The sequence below is a fragment of the Procambarus clarkii genome, chromosome 46, assembly GCF_040958095.1.
Source record: "Procambarus clarkii isolate CNS0578487 chromosome 46, FALCON_Pclarkii_2.0, whole genome shotgun sequence".
NCBI classification, from domain to species: domain Eukaryota; kingdom Metazoa; phylum Arthropoda; class Malacostraca; order Decapoda; family Cambaridae; genus Procambarus; species Procambarus clarkii.
In genome coordinates, this window is record NC_091195.1 from 30,878,667 (window position 1) to 30,901,214 (window position 22,548).

Genomic DNA, 22,548 nt, shown 5'->3' on the forward strand with positions numbered 1-22,548 from the left:
ATCCTATTTATATGTGCTTCAGGAGATAGATTAGGTGTTACGTCCACGCCCAGGTCTCTTTCTTGAGTGGTCACAGGTAGGCTGTTCCCCTTCATTGTGTACTGTCCCTTTGGTCTCCTATCACCTAGTCCCATTTCCATAACTTTACATTTGCTCATGTTGAACTCCAGTAGCCATTTGTCTGACCATCTCTGGAACCTGTTCAAGTCCTCTTGGATGATCCTGCAATCTTTCACAACTCTTCTCATCAACTTTGCGTCATCCGCGAATATTGACATGTACGATTCTACTCCTGTAAACATGTCGTTAACATATATTAGAAATAGAATTGGTCCCAGAACCAATCCTTGAGGTACTCCACTTGTTACTGTCACACGTCACTTGGACGGCAATCAATAAAATACAAACGAACAATGAATTACTCAATTAATGAATCAAAGATAATTAATCACCAACAATTATGTTAATTAATGTAACATAGACAGTCACGTTAATGACACTATCACTCAGACAAGTGCCCGATCAAAGACAATTAAGTTAATGGCTTCAATCAGAAAGTATTCAGACGGATTACTTATCAATTGTCCTCAGACAAGCCACTAACAAGGTATTGCTCTACACCACAACACCTTGCACAATAATTTCACACAAATGAGAATTAATTTCAATATTAGCGTACCACACAGACAACCGCTAATTGCACCACTTACGTGCCACTAAGACAACCGTGGTAATCCGCCTCTCCACAATTCCTGTAACCAGATGTTAAACAAATCCTAACTCAAATGTGTTTATATTATAATTGGTCACACACACACACACAATACGTTACCTGTCACTCCACCAATGACAGGTCAAAGTAAGAGCTGTCATTCAAACTGACAGATTAACACCTCCACAATCTCTTTGGATCCTGACACAGAGAACTCGTTGGGAGAAACTTTGATAATCCCAGATTGGGGGGTTTACTTTACCATCAAAATAATGTGTGCACACTACAGATTAACAATACCCGGGATTCTGTACTTACGTGCAATCACACCTTACGTGTTGCATTTACAGCTGATCCTGAGGACTTTTTAGCTAACGGGTAGACTGGAGATTAGAGCGAGGACACTCAACACAGCATCAACAGTATTGGGTAGAGTGAACCCTCCAGGTACCAAATGATCGATTGATTGATGAAGATTAAGCCACCCAAAAGATGGCACGGGCATGAATAGCCCGTAAGTGGTGGCTCTTTTGAGCCATTACCAGTATCAAGAGCTGATACTGGAGATCTGTGGCGGTGCGACTGCACCCTGCGTGACGGGAGATGTCTCCCGTGATCAAATGATGGGTGTTAAATCCAGGTGTTCGGTGATGCAAAAACGGGAGCTGATCGATCACTCAGACACGACCCTCAGAGCTCCAGCTTAAATGCACCAATCACTTAACAATCTGCATACTGAGGTAACATTTAACCCCACATTCCTCCACAACACTATGGCAGAGTAGCCCACGGTTCAACTCCTGTGTTCTGTTGGTGGCGCGCGTGGGTATACACCCACCCCACGCACACAGCCGCATGCGAAGGATAATACTCACCCTCCTCACTCCTCACGCTCGCCAGCCCACTACACGGTCGCTAACGCTCAAAAGCTAATCACACTTGTGAAATATTCAACACTTGAGTGTTCTTCAGATGATTGGAGAATCACTCTCCAATCACTCACATTGACTGAGTCTTACGACTTGGCTTAGTAGTTGAGCACACACGATATATAGTCTTTCCTTAAGCTGTTTACTCAACCATTCCTTCCTGAATGTTGCACGTGACTCCCTTACTCAGTGATCTTCACACGGCAACCCCCCCCCCCTGGTTGCCTCACATGCGGTCCGGCTTGTCCAAGACTGGCGTTTAGTTCGCAATATCTTCTTGTTGATGGAAATTAGTCCCTCTGACTACCTACAATTATCCAGTGATCCAGTATCTGGCATCAGAGTTATAATGATACTTAAGACACCAGGACAAGGTGATTTATCTCAGAGTTAACGAGATAACCACCTTACCTCCTTGGTTGGGTCCTCCAGAATGCCGTCACCTTGTTCCTCAAGCGGTCTCATGCGCCTGAGGAAGGCCTTGACGTCAGTCCTCCTCGGCCTATCACAAGGCCCATACATTTCTCGCGTTTCCATGCCCTTCTCGGATTGGTCGCGGCACGACTTCTTGCCGGTGGAGCCAAACCAAGCGTCTCCGGCTTCCATACAGTGCCTCATTGTTTCAGGAGGGGGTTGGGGGGTTTGCGGTCAGGACTTCCAACGACTTTTAGAGGGGAAGCCTGTCTCTCACCTCCACTACCATCCTGCAGCACAAATTACCCATCTGGTTTGGGTAGTACCCACACACTCCTGGTAAAATAGATCTTCGTTATCCATAGTAGTACATCCAGACGTCTTAGGTCACATTCAGTGATATCTTGAGACTCCCGTCGATGTGCCGAATCCTTAGATACCCAACTCGATGAACTTAGGGTACCAAATACCGGAGTTAACCATTGCAAGCACATCATCAAGCAATGTGTTATTGCGCTGAGAGACGAGTCTCTCACAAGTTGATGGATGGATAGCTGGAGAGATAGAAGGAGAGATAATGAGTAGATCATTCATCCATCTACTGTAGATGGATATAAAGATAGACAATGAGTAAATGGATGCATAGTTTGATTGATTGGTTGATAGATGTGTAGATAAATGGTTGGATAAACGGATAGATTAACGTAAAGAGGGATTTGCTTTATGAATGGATAGATGGATTAATAGATGGATAGGTAGGTAGATGGATAGATAGATGGATAGGTAGACAGATGGAGGAAAAATAGATAGATTGATGAAAAGATAGACAGATGGATAGGTTATAGATGTAGGAAAATATAGATAGATGGATAGATAGATGAGAAGATGGGGGAATAGAAGGATGGATAGACTTACAGTCAGATGAATAGATTGATGGGTCGATAGAAAGATAGTTGGATCGCTAGATATATAGGTAGATAGATGGATAGATAGATGAATTGATGGATGGAGAGGATAAATGGGTAGATCGATGGCTAGAGAAATGGATAGTTGTATGAGTAGATGGCTGAATAGATGATGGATTGGAAGATAGACAGGTAGATGGATGAATAAATGATGGATTGATACATGGACTGATAGATTGTTGAACAGATGCTGGTTTGGATGATGGATGATTGAAAGGCAGATGAATATATGATGGATTGGTAGATGGATGATATAAAAGCAGGTGAATAGATAGATTGATATATTGATGATAAATCGATGAACAGATGGATGGATATAAATACAGAAGGAATGATAGATTGGTAAATATATGGATAGATGAACATAGCTAGACAGATGGATTGATAGATGGATGAATATATAGAAATACGTGTATAGATAAGTGCATAGAGGGTTTGATGAATTGATAAATGGATAGAAGTATAAATGGATGGATAAATGTATAAATGAATGGATAGGTGAATAGATGGATAGATGAATAGATGGATGGATTGAAGGATAGATTGATAGATACATAGATAGATGGATATATGGATGATTGAATAAATCCACAAGGGCCGTGACGAGGATTCGAATCTGCGTCCGAGAGCATCCCAGACGCTGCTTTAATCGACTGAGCTATGACATGGTAAAAGGAGTTGAAACCGACGTTCTACTGAACTTACTGGATCCTGCAGCCTCTCCGAGGCACAAACCAGGGTTTTTACACAACTCCCCCCATGCACTCGAGCTATGTCAATAGCTCGAGTGCATGGGGGGGAGCTATGGGGGGAGCTATGTCAGGCTGATGTGGTGAGGCTGACTTCATACACAGCACCATATCACCTCACCCAAATGAGAGTATAAGAAAGAAGATTAAGCTGTTTAGTGTTAGTAGAAGTAAGACTCTGTTTAGTGTTTTCAGGTTACAGTTGTGTGTAAACTAAAGTCTTTGAAAATGTAATACGTTATTACGAAACCCGTTCAAGCATCGCGTCAGACTAGAAATAAAAATGAATTTTGGAGAATTGATTTTTCAATTACCATCGAAAGTAAAAAAAAAAAAACATAAGAAATATTGAGAAAATTCGTGTTAGAATTACTAATCTCACTTTTTTGGTCATATTTAACAACATATGTTTACAAGAAAGACTGCTACCAAAATATACTAATATTAAAATGCACGGCACAGCAGCAAGAAATCAAGCCTTTACGATAAAATATCGCCAAAATCTGATTCGAAATCAGATACACAAGGCAGAAAATGAGATCAAAGACAACAAAACGCAACTACTTCATGCTACACACCAATGGAGAAACAGCAACATCGACGAAAACCTCCGTATTCGTATCGACCAACACCTCGATATCCTCACATATCAACATCACCTCAGCACCGAAACCAGGATCATCAAGAAACTAACAACATTTTATGGAGGACCTATGGCGATTCCACGACCAAGAAATAGCTTCCTGAACCTTGCTGGAATCAACCTCACTGAGGACCAAATCACTCTCCTAAATCTGGGTATAAACCTGTCACGTTATGTCCAGACCAAGCGAGATGGCCCGGAAAGTGGAGTTGGAGATCCTGTTGGACGACATATTCGACCTCGAAACGCAAAAGAAGGTTACCACTAAAGACACCTTGCAAGCAGAACTTATTGCAGAAGGAGAAAAGATTCGAGGCAACTACAGAAGCACCGTACTGTCCCCCGAGCTCAAAGCGGCAGCTAAGAGCCTTCGTGAGAACAAGGAGATAGTCGTCAGGAGAGGTGACAAGTTGCCAATAAACGTCATTCTTAAAAAAGACGAATATCTGGGGAAAATGAACCTCATACTCTCTGGCCAAACTAAATTCCAAAGGGTAACGAAGGACACTACAGGTCTACACTACACTACAGCCGAATTGAAAACAAAGGTAAACAGATTGATCGAAACTGTGAATGCCAAGAAATCCGGACTCCACCTGCCATAGGCTATTGGGAAATACAAATCTGGGTACGCATATGGAAATGTCAAGACCCACAAGCCTGGAAACCCACTTCGGCCAATCATCAGCCAGATACCCACACCCACGTACAGACTGGTGAAGCGACTCAACGGCTTGCTGACTCCTTATGTACCTTGTGCTTTCAGCCTGAAGTCTCCAAAGGAATTTGTTGACTTACTGTGGGGAACACGGTCCACAGGGATAAGAGCCTCGTTAGACGTAGAATCACTGTTTACCAACGTACCTGTGGATGAAACAATCGGGATGATAGCGGACAGAGTGTATCGTGATCCGGCTTGTACTCCTCTTGACATACCAGAAAACATTCTAAGGAAACTACTCCAAGCTTGTACTAAAGAGGCACCCTTCTTGAGCCCAGAGGGGCACATGTATATGCAAGTAGATGGGGTCGCCATGGATTCTCCCCTAGGTGTTCTGTTTGTGAACTTCTACATGGGCACCATCGAAAAGAAGGTCTTAGTTGACATGGACTTGAAACCTACCATATACTGCAGATATGTTGACGACATTTTTACACAGGTACCTGATGTCAGACGTCTGCAGGAGCTGAAGGAGGCATTCAAGCGGAATTCTGTGTTGAGTTTCACTTATGAGATGGAGAAGGATGGGAAGCTGCCCTTTCTAGATGAAACAGTCACAGAAAGAGGCGGAGGCTTCCACACTGCAGTCTACACTAAGGAAATAAACATAGGAATGTGCCTCAATGCCAATAGGAACTGCCCAGACAGGTACAAGAGAAGTGTCGTCAATGCTTACGTCGACCGTGCTCTCAGCCACAGCTCAGGATGAAAGCAAGTCGATGAGGAACTCTGTAGGGTAAGGCAGGTCCTAGTCAACAACGGCTTCTCTAATGGTTTTGTTGAAGACATCATAAGAAGAAAGGTAAAACGCCATGCGTCCCCTGAAGAGTCAACTAACACAACACATGTACCCCCTATTAGACTATTTTACAGGAACTTCATCTCGACAGCTCATAAAACGGAGGAAAGGGTCCTGAAAGATATTGTTGATAGGAACGTTATCTCTACAGACAAAAAACAGAAAATACAATTGAAGATTTACTATAAAAACAAAAAAACGGCCAACCTACTCATGAAAAACTCTCCAGACACAAAGCAGAATGCCTTGAAAGAGACCATTGTCGTCTATGCCTTCAAATGCCCACTTGGGGACTGTAAGCCCCAAAGAACTCAGTATATAGGCAAGACAACAACGTCTCTTTCCAGGCGATTAACAATGCATAAGAAACAGGGCTCCATAAAGGAACACATAATCTCCTCTCACAACCAGACCATCACCAGAGAAGTCTTAACAAACAACACAGATCATCGATAGGTACAGTGATAGCATGAGGCTCAACATCTGCGAGGCACTACACATCAAAAAATCAACACCAGCAATCAACAGCCAATTAATGCACAACTATATTCTACCCACTTCAAGACTCCGAACCAGTATAGAAGCATCAAGAGGAAGTATAGGCCAATAGGCCTTCTGCAGTTACTTCCATTCTTATGCGCTCATATCCAACTAATACCCATTGTTTCGTGTTCTGTCTTGCTTTTGTCACAAGTTTGTTCACGTCATCCAAAACTGTTGCACCATATCACCTCACTCAAATGCGAGTATAAGTAAGACGATTAAGCTGTTTAGTGTTAGTAGAAGTAAGACTGTTTAGTGTTTTCAGGTTACAGTTTTGTGTGTAAACTAAAGTCTTTGAAAATGTAATAAGTTATTACGAAACGCGTTCAAGCGTCACGTCAGACTAGAAATAAAAATGAATTTTGGAGAACTGATTTTTCATTTACCATCGACAGTAAATGAAAGTGAAAAGAAAGTGAGTCGCGTCAGACTAGAAATAAAAATGAATTTTGGAGAACTGATTTTTCAATTACCATCGACAGTAAAAAGAAACATAAGAAATATTGAGAAAATTCGTGTTTGAATTATTAATCTCAATTTTTCGGTCATATTTAACAACACACACACACACACACACACACACACACACACACACACACACACACACACACATATATATATATATATACATATATATATATATATATATATATATATATATATATATATATATATATATTTATATATATATATATATATATATATATATATATATATATATATATATATATATATATATATATATATATATATATATATATATATGCGAACAAGCCTGAATGGTCCCCAGGACTATATGCAACTGAAAACTCACACCCCAGAAGTGACTCGAACCCATACTGCCAGGAGCACTCTGCTGGCGTACAGGATCCCTTAGCCGCTCGACCAACACAACCGGAAAAAAGAGGATGGTAGCCGAGGCTATTTCCATCCCCCCGCCGGCACTCGGTTATAAAATATAAAATACCATGCCCAAGATTACCAACCGAGTGCCAGCGGGGGGATGGAAATAGCCTCGGCTACCATCCTCTTGTGTCCGGTTGTGTTGGTCGAGTGGCTAAGAGATCCTGTACGCCAGCTGAGTGCTCCTGTACGCCAGCTGAGGTACGACATATATATATATCCCTACCTAACCAACCCTACCTAACCTATCTTTATAGGTTAGGTTAGGTAGCCAAAAAAGTTAGGTTAGGTTAGGTAATCGAAAAACAATTAATTCATGAAAACTTGGCTTATGAGGCAAATCGGGCCTTGCATAGTAGGCTGAGAAGTGCGTTCTGGCTACTAGGTACGACATATATATATATATATATATATATATATATATATATATATATATATATATATATATATATATATATATATATATATATATATATATATATGTGCGAACAAGCCTGAATGGTCCCCAGGACAATATGCAACTGAAAACTCACACCCCAGAAGTGACAAGGGTGTGTGTCACTTCTGGGGTGTGAGTTTTCAGTTGCATATTGTCCTGGGGACCATTCAGGCTTGTTCGCATTTGTGTTCCTCACATGTGCCCCAAAGAATGAGGTGATTTGGTAAAATGCTATGCCCAAGATTACTATCCGAGTGCCGGCGGTGGGGTGGTTCAAATAGCCTCGGCTATCACCTCATTTTGTCCGGTCGTGATGGTCAAGTGGATTAAGGCGTCTTGTACATACCAGTTGCGTTGCTCCTGGGAGTATGGGTTCGAGTCACTTCTGGGGTGTGAGTTTTCAGTTATATATATATATATATGTATATATATATATATATATATATATATATGTCGTACCTAGTAGCCAGAACTCACTTCTCAGCCTACTATGCAAGGCCCGTTTTGCCTAATAAGCCGAATTTTCATGAATTAATTGTTTTTCGACTACCTAACCTACCTAACCTAACCTAACCTAACTTTTTCGGCTACCTAACCAAACCTAACCTATAAAGATAGGTTAGGTTAGGTTAGGTAGGGTTGGTTAGGTTCGGTCATATATCTACGTTAATTTTAACTCCAATAAAAAAAATTGACCTCATACATAATGAAATGAGTAGCTTTATCATTTCATAAGAAAAAAATTAGAAAAAATATAATAATTCAGGAAAACTTGGCTTATTAGGCAAATCGGGCCATGCATAGTAGGCCAAAAAGTGAGTTCTGGCTACTAGGTACGACATATATATATATATATATATATATATATATATATATATATATATATATATATATATATATATATATATATATATATATATATATATATATATATATATATATATATATGTTGCTAATAATTTGTCTAGTAAGCCAAGTTTTCATGAGTTAATTGGTTTTCGACTACCTAACCTACCTAACCTAACCTAACCTAACTTTTTCGGCTACCTAACCTAACCTATAAAGATAGGTTAGGTTGGTTAGGTTCGTTCATATATTTACGTTAATTTTAACTCCAATAAAAAAAATGACCTCATACATAATGAAATGGGTAGCTTAAAATGTAAGCTATCCCATCTAAGTTTTACCTAACTAAAGTAAATTCAGCACTCCGAGGAATATGTCATATTAAAAGATTAGGTCCAAGATGGCTGACTTGTGGTAAAATAAGGAAATTACACAATAAAACTCATTTCGAAGAATATATTTGAATAAATATGCTCTATTCCAGAGTAGATTGGATGTTAGAAATTTACATTAACATCTCTAACAATTTAATTCAGCTTTTTGTGATATGATTAGTTATATTCATTTGAATTCAACTTTACTTGTTATAATTAGGGTAAATTTAGTTGAATTTGACATAAATTTGACTAAATTTAAATGGGAATAGGTTAAATGTTGCTAAGTTTAATAAAATTTAGTTTTAGTTGTGTTAGATTAGGTTAGGTTGGATTAAAGGAAAAAAAATCTTACTATGAATATAATGTATAGGAGGTAAGACACATCTTTAACAGTGGAAAAAGAATTAAGGATGGAGCAAGCTGTCAGGGACTAGGTGCTGGAAATAGCTAGATGGATACAACTGTAACAGAGTGGAATGACATTAAGAATATGGGTAGGTTATGTGAGGAATAAATGTTGGAAATAAGACGTTGATACTCGGGTAGGATATGTGAGGACTGGAAATTGTAAATAGCTAGATGGATACAGTACTAACAGAGTGGAATAGTTTTGAAAACAGAGTAGGATATGTGCCGATGTTAGAATTAGCTAAACGAACAATATTCTATCAGTAAAAAATGGTGTTAAGAATGGGGTTGACTGCATGGTGATTGCATGTTTGAAATAGATAGACAATAAATTAGGCAAAATTTTAATGGAATAGGTTAAGCTTGGATAAATTTAATAAGATTTAGCTTTGGTTGTGTTATGGTTAGCATAAATTTAGATAAATAAATTGGAATTGACTTAAATTAGGTTAAAATCAGGTAGGATAGGCTAAATTTTGCTAAATTTAATTAAATCTATCTTCAGTTGTGTTTGGTCGAGTTTGGTTAGGTTAGACTGTGTAAGGTATGATGTGTATTATCTTAGGGGCAAATGAACTAACCTTGTTTGGAAGTAGTGTAAATAGCCATATTTGGGTTTGAGTTATTGTTAGTGCTCGTAATAGATGGACAGAGGTTAGGTAAAGGTACTTGTGAGGAAACGGGTGTAAATTATAGAAATAATATGCGTAGGGTAGGTAAAGGTGCAGCTTGAGATGTGATGAAATTATAGAAATAATGTACATTATCTCAGTATGTGAGAACTTGGATAGGTGAGGAAGTTTGGGACAAATTATGCCAGGACATAATTAGAGGCAATTATATTGGGATAAATTAAGTAAAAGTTTGGTTGGATACAGTAAATATGCTTATATTTAGAAAATTCAGCTTCAGTTAGGTTAAATTTGCATGGACACGTTGAATTTTGCCAGATTTAGTTTAATTTAGGGCTTTGTTAGAATGCATTTTGGTAGGATATTGTAAATTTGTTTAAATTTAGTTAGATTTTGAACCTGTTAGTTTAATTTGGAGGGGGTAAGTTCAGTTTAATTAAATTTAGCTTAATTTATTTACTTAAATTAGGATGGGATGGACTTCATTAGGTTGGGATTGGATATTATAGGTTTCAGTTGGACATTATAGGCTAGCATATAGCAATTTGCTTAAATATATTTACATTTTTAGTTACCTATTTTGTTACAAATTTAGTTACCTAATATAACCTAACCAAACCTGACCTAACCTAACCCAACCTAGCTTAACCTAACTAAATCCAATGAGATTGCTGGACGGTTTGCTTCAATAGATTTTGGTGACATGACTAGACTGGGTAAATGAACATAACAAAGGGATATTAATATCATATTTAACATATCAACAAAGTGTATATAAATTGAATGAGATTAAAATATCTTGTGACAGGATCGTAAAAAGTTCAGCATAAATAGTGTTGAAAAGCTATCATCTTGAGGTTATCTTGAAATGATTTCGGTGCTTTTTAGTGTCCCCGCGGCCCGGTCCTCGACCAGGCCTCCACCCCCAGGAAGCAGGCCGTGACAGCTGGCTAACACCCAGGTACCTATTTTACTGCTAGGTAACAGGGGCATAGGGTGAAAGAAACTCTGCCCATTGTTTCTCGCCGGCGCCCGGGATCGAACCCGGGACCACAGGATCACAAGTCCAGTGTGCTGTCCGCTAGGGCGACCGGCTCCCTTTATATAACTATAGAAAGATATTTCTATGAGGACTGAGCACTTTATATACAATACTGTACAATGCACATCTGTAAAATTATGAATATGACATTATGGGTTATTTTGGTTAAACTTTACGTATCTTAACTGATGTACAAATATCTATAAAAATGCTTTTGTATTTACACAAATTGTGTATGGATTGTTTTCGTTGTTGGCTTGTATTTGTTCTAACTGTATGTTTTTAGAAGTTGTGTGGTAGTATTTGTGCAAGTTCCGTATTTGTTAAATTTTAGAAAAAATATCGTCTTTGTGTCGAAGTACGAAAGTGTATTTGTATTTTAACAGTATATAAACATTTTGTGAGTGTGATGTACATGTTTATTGAATTATGTAATCTTTCAAAGTGTATTTTGATTTGTAGAAGTTTATATATGGAATTTGTGAAAATGTGATATTTATGCTAATGCCATACTTCATGTAAATGTCCCACATTGCATGATATTTTGTGTAACTTTGTAACCCATATTTTATGATATTTTGTAACTTTGTGAATAAATGAGATATTTTCGTATAATGTCTTACTTTGTGTAAATGAGATACTTTCGTATAATGTCTTACTTTATGAAAATAGTTTGTGTAAATGTTATAGCTTGTGTGTAAATATGATATTTTGTGTAAATGTTATAATTTGTGTGTAACTGTGATATTTTGTGCATATATCTTACTCTCTGTGTAAATGTGATATTTACGTGAAAATGTCATGCTTTATGTGTAAATGTGATATTATGTGCAAATATCTTAGTATGTCTGTAAACACACAGAAATCACAATAGCGTGATGCATCAAATGAACAAATCCATAAGGGCCGTGAAGAGGGTTCGAACCTACGTCCGAGACGCCCTGACGCACATTAATCGACTGTGCTATGACACGGTAAAAAAATTGCAACCGGGAGTTCAACTGACCTCACACAGATCCTGCAGTCTCTCCGAGACACAAACCAGGGTTTTACACAATTCCCCCCATGCACCCAGGCTGTCAATAAGCTATTCTACCGCTTCGCCCTTACTTCACTATACACAGAAATCACAATCTGCCTGTGTGCCTGTCTGTCTTTCTGTCATTCTGTCTGTCTGTCTATCTTTGCCTGTCGCTTTGTGCATCTCACTGTTTCTTTCTGTCTCTATCTTAGGCTCCGTCTTTATCCCAGTCTCTGTCTCTTTCTCTATTTGTCTGCATGTCACTGTTTCTTATAACAATTGTAATTCTCTAATGTGTAGGTTGTCTGCTTTATAGAATAATAGAACTTTACTATTATAAAGAACCGGGGCCTGAGAAACCTTTGAAGCTGTTGAAGAATTGTTTGGTTTATGTGAGTACGGGAAAATTATTGACAGCAGGAAATTTCGATTAGTTTTCCCATGATTAGTAAATAACGGTGCACATTAACATGATAAATTTTTTTGAAATGATTGTTTTGAATATATTTAGCTCTGTAAGTGGTGGGCAGTGTAGAAAATCTTCGTTGGGGTTTGATTGTGGCACTGGTACGCTATTCCTTTTGAATTCTGGCAGACTCGACAGGCCTATGTTTATCCCATACCCCAGACTATTCCCTATGGACATTTGGGTGAGGCTAGCCTCAACCGAGTGGCCTCCAACTTCGAACAACAGAGAGATATTAACTTTTATATACATACTAGAGAGGTCACCTAGCGTGGCCTTGATCTGTTTGTCTATTTATCCATCCATCTATATTTGTCTACTCATTCATCAATTAATCCTTCCATCTATACATCAATTCATCCACCTATCGTTTCCTCCATCTATCAATCCATCTAGTTTTCCATCTCTCTGTCCGTCAATCTGTTGGGCTATCTATACATCTATCTATTCAACCATCTTTCCATCAATCTATTTCAAAATCTATTCATCTATCCATCAATCTACCCATCTGGATATATGGCTATATATCCATCTATTTATCAATCTATCTATGCATCTATCTGCCCATCCTTCTATCACTCTGTCCATCCATCTATCAATGTAGCCTTCCTTCTATCCAGGGGATAGAGCCTCGTAGCCTGGTGGATAGCGCGCAGGACTCGTAATTCTGTGGCGCGGGTTCGATTCCCGCACGAGGCAGAAACAAATGGGCAAAGTTTCTTTCACCCTGAATGCCCCTGTTACCTAGCAGTAAATAGGTACCTGGGTATTAGTCAGCTGTCACGGGCTGCTTCCTGGGGGTGGAGGCCTGGTCGAGGACCGGGCCGCGGGGACACTAAAGCCCCGAAATCATCTCAAGATAACCTCAAGATAACCCCACCTGACCTATCCATCTGTGGGGAAAACTTAGTAGCAGGAGTTAATTATTGATTTAATTATTATTATATATGTATTTATTAAATGATTTATATTTAATTTGCTCTTAATTTATTACTTAATAGAGAGTGGACTATAAGGTTTGAATTTGTCCCACTTAAAGCCTCCCTTCACATATTCGGGGGGATTAATTATATGTTTTTCCAATCAAAATTAGTTGACTGATGCATTCTACTGTTTAAACTACGATTACATGAACAGTTAATATAATGTTTAGCTAGGCTTAGGTGTATTTGCAGAATGTAGCCTGTATCACTATAAAGGACGTGTCGAGTTCACCCAAAGTCAGTCCTCGTTGACCATGAGACTTATGGTGTCGTTGTAAGTTATGTGAGAACCAGTTAGGATGCTGCCAATATTTCTTTCCATCACAATTTTACCTGCCAAAAGATTACATTGTAGAAATGCAACAACAAATATATAGCAGATATGACATGAGAAAGGTTATTAAATTATTATCATATTCCAGGCGGCTTGTCCTGCAACATAACCGGTCAGGTTATCTTGAGATGATTTCGGGGCTCTTAGTGTCCCCGCGGCCCGGTCCTCGACCAGGCCAGGCCATTTATTCCTGACCAGGTCAGGAATAAATAGAACATAAATTGCCAAAAATGTAATACTTAATTATAGCTAACCGGATGCTGATGCACATTCCAATGTTGTAGTGCAGCTACAACATTGTAGCAGTAATCAGCGACTCTGGCGTCGCACCACAGGGTGACTAGCGGGAGGCTCAAGCTAGTGTGTTGTCTCTTTCGAGTAAATGTGAATAACAATGGTGTCTACTGCCACCCCCTCAAGCAACGCCTCACAGGAATAGTTCTGTTGCCTAGAATCAATAATTGGAAGGAGACCTTGATTTTATTTGTTAGGTAATTATATCCAGTCTTAGGGAATACTTTCATTATCACTTTAATCCGTATACTGGTGATTAAGATGATTTATTAATTCGTGGGTGTATATAAGTCAGTGACTTGGCAATAGGTCTCGTTTTCTGGTAGAGACCCCAAAACACCAGTATCTTAGCATGGGTAACTAAGATAGTTTGAACTAATTAGTGTTAGTATTTACTTAACAAAAAACAGCAATTGCATATTATGTTAAGAGTTAGTAAATGGTGTCGTAAATTTCCGACACCATCCATCTATTCATCTCCCTATCGATCTATATATATATCCCTCTAGCTTTTTATCTATATATCCATCTAGCTATCTATCCATCTCGCTTTCTATCCATCTATCGGCCCATCTATATATCTATGCACCTACTCATCTTTCTATCCATCCAACTACCTTTCCATCTATCGGTTCATGTCTGTATTCGTCTACTCATATATTTACCTATGCATCCATCCTTCTACTCATCTGTTTATCCATCCATCTATCCATCAATCTAAGAATCTATCCATCCATCAACCTATCCCTCTACCCAACTACCAATCTATCCATCCATCTGTGCATCTATCTATCGATCAATCTATATATCCTTTCATCTATATATTTCCTTCCAACTATCTTTCCATCTACCTATCCATCTATCTTCATCTTTCCATGCGTCTACCTATCCATTTATATATTCATCCATCCATCCATCAACTCATTTTTGTATCCATCTATTTGTCCATCTATCGATCTATCTATTGTCTATCTCGGTCTCTTCCACTGTCTTTGTCTCTTTCTCTCTCTATGCCTGTATCTGTCTCTAACTGTGTCTGTCAGTCTCTGTCTCTGTTTTCTCTGTTTCTGTTTCTCTGTTTCAGAAACAGAGACAGAGATTAAGATTACTTTATAGATTACTAAGATAAAGATAAAGAGAGTGATTACTTAGATTACTAAGATAAAGTTAAAGAGATAAAGATAAGATAAAGATTACTTAATCCTCGAGAGGATAAAGTAATTGCAGAGCTCCAGGTACTTATTACCAGCAGGATATAAAACTTGTATTTGAATCCAGGGGATTTGAACGTCAGTGTTTAAATCCTTTGACACTGTAAGAATTACCTGTTTGATGAGAGTACGATTAAATTATGGACAGCAGGAAATTTATGTTAATTTTCTCGAGATCAGTGAATAATGGGGCAATTTTAATATAGAATTTTTTTTTTACAAATTTATTTTGAAAATATGTCGTTGTGAAGCTGATGTAGCAGAGCCAAAACTCGTTGTGGGGGTTTGAATGTGGCATTGACACGCTGTTCCCTTTTGAATTCTGGTATGGCTTTGGAAATCAGAGTCATACACACAAAGAAAAGCCTCTCTAACCAGGTTGTTGCGATGTACCAGCGACCGCCCCGCCACCCCACAAAACTGCTCCTTAGAAATAACTCGGCCCACAACTGACCTTAACGTATTCGCTATCAACTTTGAAATGATCTTGTAATCTTGATTTAAAAGAGTGATCAGAAGCGTATTGGAAAAGAACTGCAAGTCGCTTGGTTTAGGGAATAATTTTATAATTCCAAGAACTTGAGATTCAACCAACTGCATGTTCTGAAGGCAATACTGAAAAGTCACCTGGAAATCCAATCAAACCTCCCCACAACCAACTTCACTAACTAGGACCTGACAGTCCGTCGGAGACAACCTCAGAAGACACAAATCGAGAAAAAACTCCTCCAAAACCCCGATCCCCCTTCACCCTCCGATATAAATTCTTAATTGTTCCTTCCTAACATACAAAAGCGGTCCATCTTTAATTGACAAAACCGAGCTCTCAGGCATATGAAGACTTGTCAGCAACACTGACTCACAAACTGCTTTTTTCCTTCTGAAGCAAAAACTGCAAAAGATGTTCCCGAAACAACCGTTCATCAACCCCAGTTCTCACCTTTACCCCCTCAGCCAACGCGTCCCTCAACTTAGGAATCTGGTTTTTGTACAGAAAAATATCCTCAAACTTATCAAACCCAGCGTTCACCAAGGAATTCAAGTGGATCAACCTCGCTTGCAACACATTCAATAACTCAAACCGTTCAGCTGCCTTTCTCTTAGCAATTGAAATCAAACGATGCCAACACTCGCCTTTACAGAAATCCAAGAGATAGTTAAAATTGTTTTCTGTCCACTAACGACTTCCTCCGAACCCGAACCTGGTCAACAACATCGTAAAACTTTAGCAAATTACAATTACGTTTCCATCACCCTCTCCGTACCCTAACCTGACTCCGAATCTCAATTTTTGCAACCACCATACAATGGTCCGAGAAAGCTACCAGAACCATTATAAGCTCTAACAACCCTCTCCAACCTTAAAATTTATCGAACTGAGAACACCAACCTCGAGACACAAAAGAATACGCCATAGAGTATACTTTTACGCCAAGAATGTTTTACGATAAACTATACTCCTAAACAATAAATTTTTCAGAGGAACATGAACGTTATATGCCATTCTGAGACCATAATGAATAATATAACAATTGGTGACATTTTAAGATATTTTTAGTAATATGAAGTAGTGAATTTTTTAGCTTTTTTCTTTTTATGGTATGATGTTGATCCATTAGGAAAATTTGGGGCATTTACCATGAAGATTATGCACCAAAAAATGTGTGTTTGAGGAAGATTCGGTGCTCATGCACTGGTCCCCTTAAACACTTTTATGGACATATTAGATATGTAATAATCCATCATGTTATCTTATGCTATCAGTAAAATTTGTAGGTACATCTTACTATATATCTTCAGGTATTAGACTGGAAGCCGAGAGACTCATGCACCCAGCCAAACTATCCAGTCTGCCCTATAAAGGAAGAGGACTCGAACTGACAATCGTCTGCAGCTTAACGGATGACAGCCCCGACATCGACTGGTGCTGCCATCTGGCTCGACAACTTTGTCCCCTCTCCAAAAAGTTGTGTTATCCTTTCCTGAGCTACCAGGGCACTGACCTCACAAGTACGTACGGATGTTTGGATTCTTTGAATATTAAAAACAAATCAGAGATTTGATGTGATTCATTTGATGTGTAATTAAAGGCGCTTTTTGTTTGCTTAAAGTTCTTTCAAAGTAACCATATGCCTTGTTTAGCCCAACATTTTTTTAATGCAAGTTACAATGCTAAGTGGTGATGCATTTTATGATGTGCAATATATTGCCAAACCATATAAGCGATTTGTCACATTATTATTTCCAGAAGAAATCCTAAATATTTCTTAATGATTAATATATGATAAAACTAGTAAAGCTTTATTTATTTTAACAATATCCAAACATTTTAAAAAATACTGACGCATGACACTGTGGATGATGTGTGCCTTACTGAGTTAGAAGTCTCCCTCTTTCCTCTCATGCTCACTCTCGCTCTTTCAATCTCTTTCTCTCCTGCCCCCTCTCTCTCTCACTCCCTCAATTTTTTTTATTAATACATGAGGTATATCTGCATTAGTGTAGCTACCCTAGACTATATGAAGTGGAGTACAGTGTGTCAAAAAAGCTAACTAGGTGATATGCTAAAAAATCCCCATCACACCGGATGGTTAGTCATACAGAGGCATGTGATAGGCAGTCTGCACTGGCAGACTCCGGACGCATTTTCAGGATTACTTTAAAAATAAATTAAACAAATTACAAAAAATATCCAGGCTTGGCTTTAATACAAAATGTGCAAAACAAACAAGATGAATAATCAAATTTACGTTACGTTAAGGTGCAAAATAATATATGGTGCAGAATACCATGAGCAGTCTGACTAAATCTGTTACCACACTGACATGTGTCAACAGGTCTACTCAGTTGAGCACACAGGAGTAATCTGAATCTTGGAGAGCTTGGTAGCCCTATTTATACAGAATATCTGCCGGCCAGAGGGCGCTGATAGTCTTCTTTAAACTAGGAGCCTGCTCACTTGAATTGCTTGTTAAGGAGGGCGTGGCCTCCCAACGACCCAGGTGCAAGGTGGTGTGATGGGCCATGGTACAGGAGGGAGGTGGGGGGGGGGAACTGGTGGTATTGTCTAGACGGCTGGAAGTAGTTGTTGTTGTTTTTGGCTGCAGTTCTTGATTAAATAGACGTGAATGAGTAGAATAGGCGATAATGGAGTAGGCCGAATCTCTTACTAGAGATTTTACCGTGACAGCTCTCCCTCAAAGCCTGCTCCTATTGCCTACTCGACTGCAGCGGAGTGTAGAATAGTAGGAGTGGATGAGTCCACCCCATGGACTCTTTAAAGTGCGTCGGCGACGACGTTGTTGGAGTCTTTGATGAAGTTGATGGTGATGTTGAAGTTCTGCAGGTACAGGGCCCAGTGAAGCAGATGTTGGTTGGAGAACTGGGTCTGCTGCAGAAGCTGGAGAAGGTGGTGCTTGAAAATGTTGAGGTAGCACTGCAGGACTCTGAGAAGTATGAATCTGCTGTAGAATCGTGCCAGCTGAATGGATCGACGAGAATGGTGATCCAAGGAGAGGGTGAGATTGTTCTTCTGATGCAAGACCCAGCGTAGCAAGTGCTGATTGGAGAACTGGGCTAGCAGTAGGAACTGAAGGAGATTGTAATACATAATGTTCACATGATGCAGGATTCAGCGAAGTTTGGAGGGACCTGATCCTGATGGAGGGACCGAAGAATGTTGAAGTCCGAGGTGAGGTTGAAGTTGTAACCTAGTAGATTGGATGATACGTTGGGTTGCATGTCGGGCAGGATGTCGAGTGGCTCCTCTCTGATGACAGTAGTTATAGTTCATAATCCCATCTCGCGGTGGTGTGATGTTGTTCCTATCGCCAGGGTGGAAGACTGAAGGTTTTCTAATACCTGGCAGGGCGAGAATGGAGTTAGTACAAGACAAGGATTTACGCCTTTCAAATGCAATGGAAGGCAAGTTTGTCTTACAATATTTTAGCTGAGGGCTGATAAAGTTGTCTGGAGGAACACGTTTCTTTGGATTTGGTTCGTAGAGAGAAGGATCTTTCCTGGTATTGGAATAGATCAAGAATTTTAAACCATTGTTGTCAGTCCAAGTACAACGAGAAAGATTAGACAATACCTTGGTGATGGTGGTTGTCTTACTCAGGTCGTTGAAGAAGTTGGTATCACACTTTTCCTGACTTTCCTGACGGTGTCCGTACTGCGGGCACTGCTTCCCGAGGTGTTTCACAACACCAGCAGCCGTACTGTTCTGGACGGAAACTGCTGTAGAATACCTGATGGTAGAACACAAAGGACCATTACAGGAGCCTGATATATATATATATATATATATATATATATATATATATATATATATATATATATATATATATATATATATATATATATATATATATATATATATATATATATATATATATATATATTTATATATATATATATATATATATATATATATATATATATATATATATATATATATATATATATGCGAAAGAGCCTGAAAGGTCCCCAAAACAATATGCAACTGAAAACTCACACCCCAGAAGTGACTCGAACCCATACTCCCAGGAGCAACGCAACTGGTATCTACAAGACGCCTTAATCCACTTGACCATCACGACCGGACAAAATGAGGTGATAGCCGAGGCTATTTGAACCACCCCACCGCCGGCACTCGGATAGTAATCTTGGGCATAGCATTTTACCAAATCACCTCATTCTTTGGGGCACACGTGAGGAACACAAATGCGAACAAGCCTGAATGGTCCCCAGGACAATATGCAACTGAAAACTCACACCCCAGAAGTGACTCGAACCCATACTCCCAGGAGCAACGCAACTGGTATGTACAATCGCCTTAATCCACTTGACCATCACGCCCGGACATAATGAGGTGATAGCCGAGGCTATTTGAACCACCCCACCGCCGGCACTCGGATAGTAATCTTGGGCATAGCATTTTACCAAATCACCTCATTCTTTGGGGCACACGTGAGGAACACAAATGCGAACAAGCCTGAATGGTCCCCAGGACAATATGCAACTGAAAACTCACACCCCAGAAGTGACTCGAACCCATACTCCCAGGAGCAACGCAACTGGTATGTACAAGACGCCTTAATCCACTTGACCATCACGACCGGACAAAATGAGGTGATAGCCGAGGCTATTTGAACCACCCCACCGCCGGCACTCGGATAGTAATCTTGGGCATAGCATTTTACCAAATCACCTCATTCTTTGGGGCACACGTGAGGAACACAAATGCGAACAAGCCTGAAAGGTCCCCAGGACAATATGCAACTGAAAACTCACACCCCAGAAGTGACTCGAACCCATACTCCCAGGAGCAACGCAACTGGTATGTACAAGACACCTTAATCCACTTGACCATCACGACCGGACAAAATGAGGTGATAGCCGAGGCTATTTGAACCACCCCACCGCCGGCACTCGGATAGTAATCTTGGGCATAGCATTTTACCAAATCACCTCATTCTTTGGGGCACACGTGAGGAACACAAATGCGAACAAGCCTGAATGGTCCCCAGGACAATATGCAACTGAAAACTCACACCCCAGAAGTGACTCGAACCCATACTCCCAGGAGCAACGCAACTGGTTTGTACAAGACGCCTTAATCCACTTGACCATCACGACCGGACAAAATGAGCCCAAGATTACTATCCGAGTGCCGGCGGTGGGGTGGTTCAAATAGCCTCGGCTATCACCTCATTTTGTCCGGTCGTGATGGTCAAGTGGATTAAGGCGTCTTGTACATACCAGTTGCATTGCTCCTGGGAGTATGGGTTCGAGTCACTTCTGGGGTGTGAGTTTTCAGTTATATATATATATATATATATATATATATATATATATATATATATATATATATATATATATATATATATATATATATATGCTTATTGCACAGACTACCCTATTTCAGTAGCTGAAGTTTATAACTTTTTAGACACTCAACCCACCAGGGGACTCGAACACTGGCCAACAAGGTGGCAGTTGCATGCTGTATCCACTACACCATACTTCAAAGCCATAAGAGAGGTAGGAATTCTGGGGTATTTAACCAACCAGAACTCCAATCCTCTCCCAGGCAATGAGATAGTGTGGGACCTCTAATGCTCTTTCATCGGTTCCTGTTATATGGGAAAACTCAGTGCCAAATGCTTAATGCACAGACTACCCTATTCCAGTAGCTGAAGTTTATAACTTTTTAGACACTCAACCCACCAGGGTACTCGAACACTGGCCAACAAGGTGGCAGTTTCATGCTGTATCCACTACACCATACTTCAAAGCCATAAGAGAGGTAGGAATTCTGGGGTATTTAACCAACCAGAACTCCAATCTTCTCCCAGGCAATGAGATAGTGTGGGACCTCTAATGCTCTTTCATCGGTTCCTGTTATATGGGAAAACTCAGTGTCAAATGCTTAATGCACAGACTACCCTATTCCAGTAGCTGAAGTTTATAACTTTTTAGACACTCAACCCACCAGAGGACTCGAACACTGGCCAACAAGGTGGCAGTTGCATGCTGTATCCACTACACCATACTTCAAAGCCATAAGAGAGGTAGGAATTCTGGGGTATTTAAACAACCAGAACTCCAATCCTCTCCCAGGCAATGAGATAGTGTGGGACCTCTAATGCTCTTTCATCGGTTCCTGTTATATGGGAAAACTCAGTGCCAAATGCTTAATGCACAGACTACCCTATTCCAGTAGCTGAAGTTTATAACTTTTTAGACACTCAACCCACCAGGGGACTCGAACACTAGCCAACAAGGTGGCAGTTGCATGCTGTATCCACTACACCATACTTCAAAGCCATAAGAGAGGTAGGAATTCTGGGGTATTTAACCAACCATAACTCCAATCCTCTCCCAGGCAATGAGATAGTGTGGGACCTCTAATGCTCTTTCATCGGTTCCTGTTATATGGGAAAACTCAGTGCCAAATGCTTAATGCACAGACTACCCTATTCCAGTAGCTGAAGTTTATAACTTTTCAGACACTCAACCCACCAGGGTACTCGAACACTGGCCAACAAGGTGGCAGTTGCATGCTGTATCCACTACACCATACTTCAAAGCCATAAGAGAGGTAGGAATTCTG

At 39.8% G+C, this 22,548-nt stretch overlaps 1 protein-coding gene across 1 annotated transcript in view; it reads left to right on the plus strand.

The window, feature by feature from the left end:
• Positions 1-22,548, plus strand: part of LOC123770545 (uncharacterized) — a 107,969-nt gene that overhangs the window by 72,461 nt on the left and 12,960 nt on the right. The window contains exon 5 of the mRNA XM_069301892.1: positions 17,232-17,441. Within this exon, the coding sequence (XP_069157993.1) occupies positions 17,232-17,441 (210 nt within the window). The remainder of the gene's footprint in view (positions 1-17,231; positions 17,442-22,548) is intronic.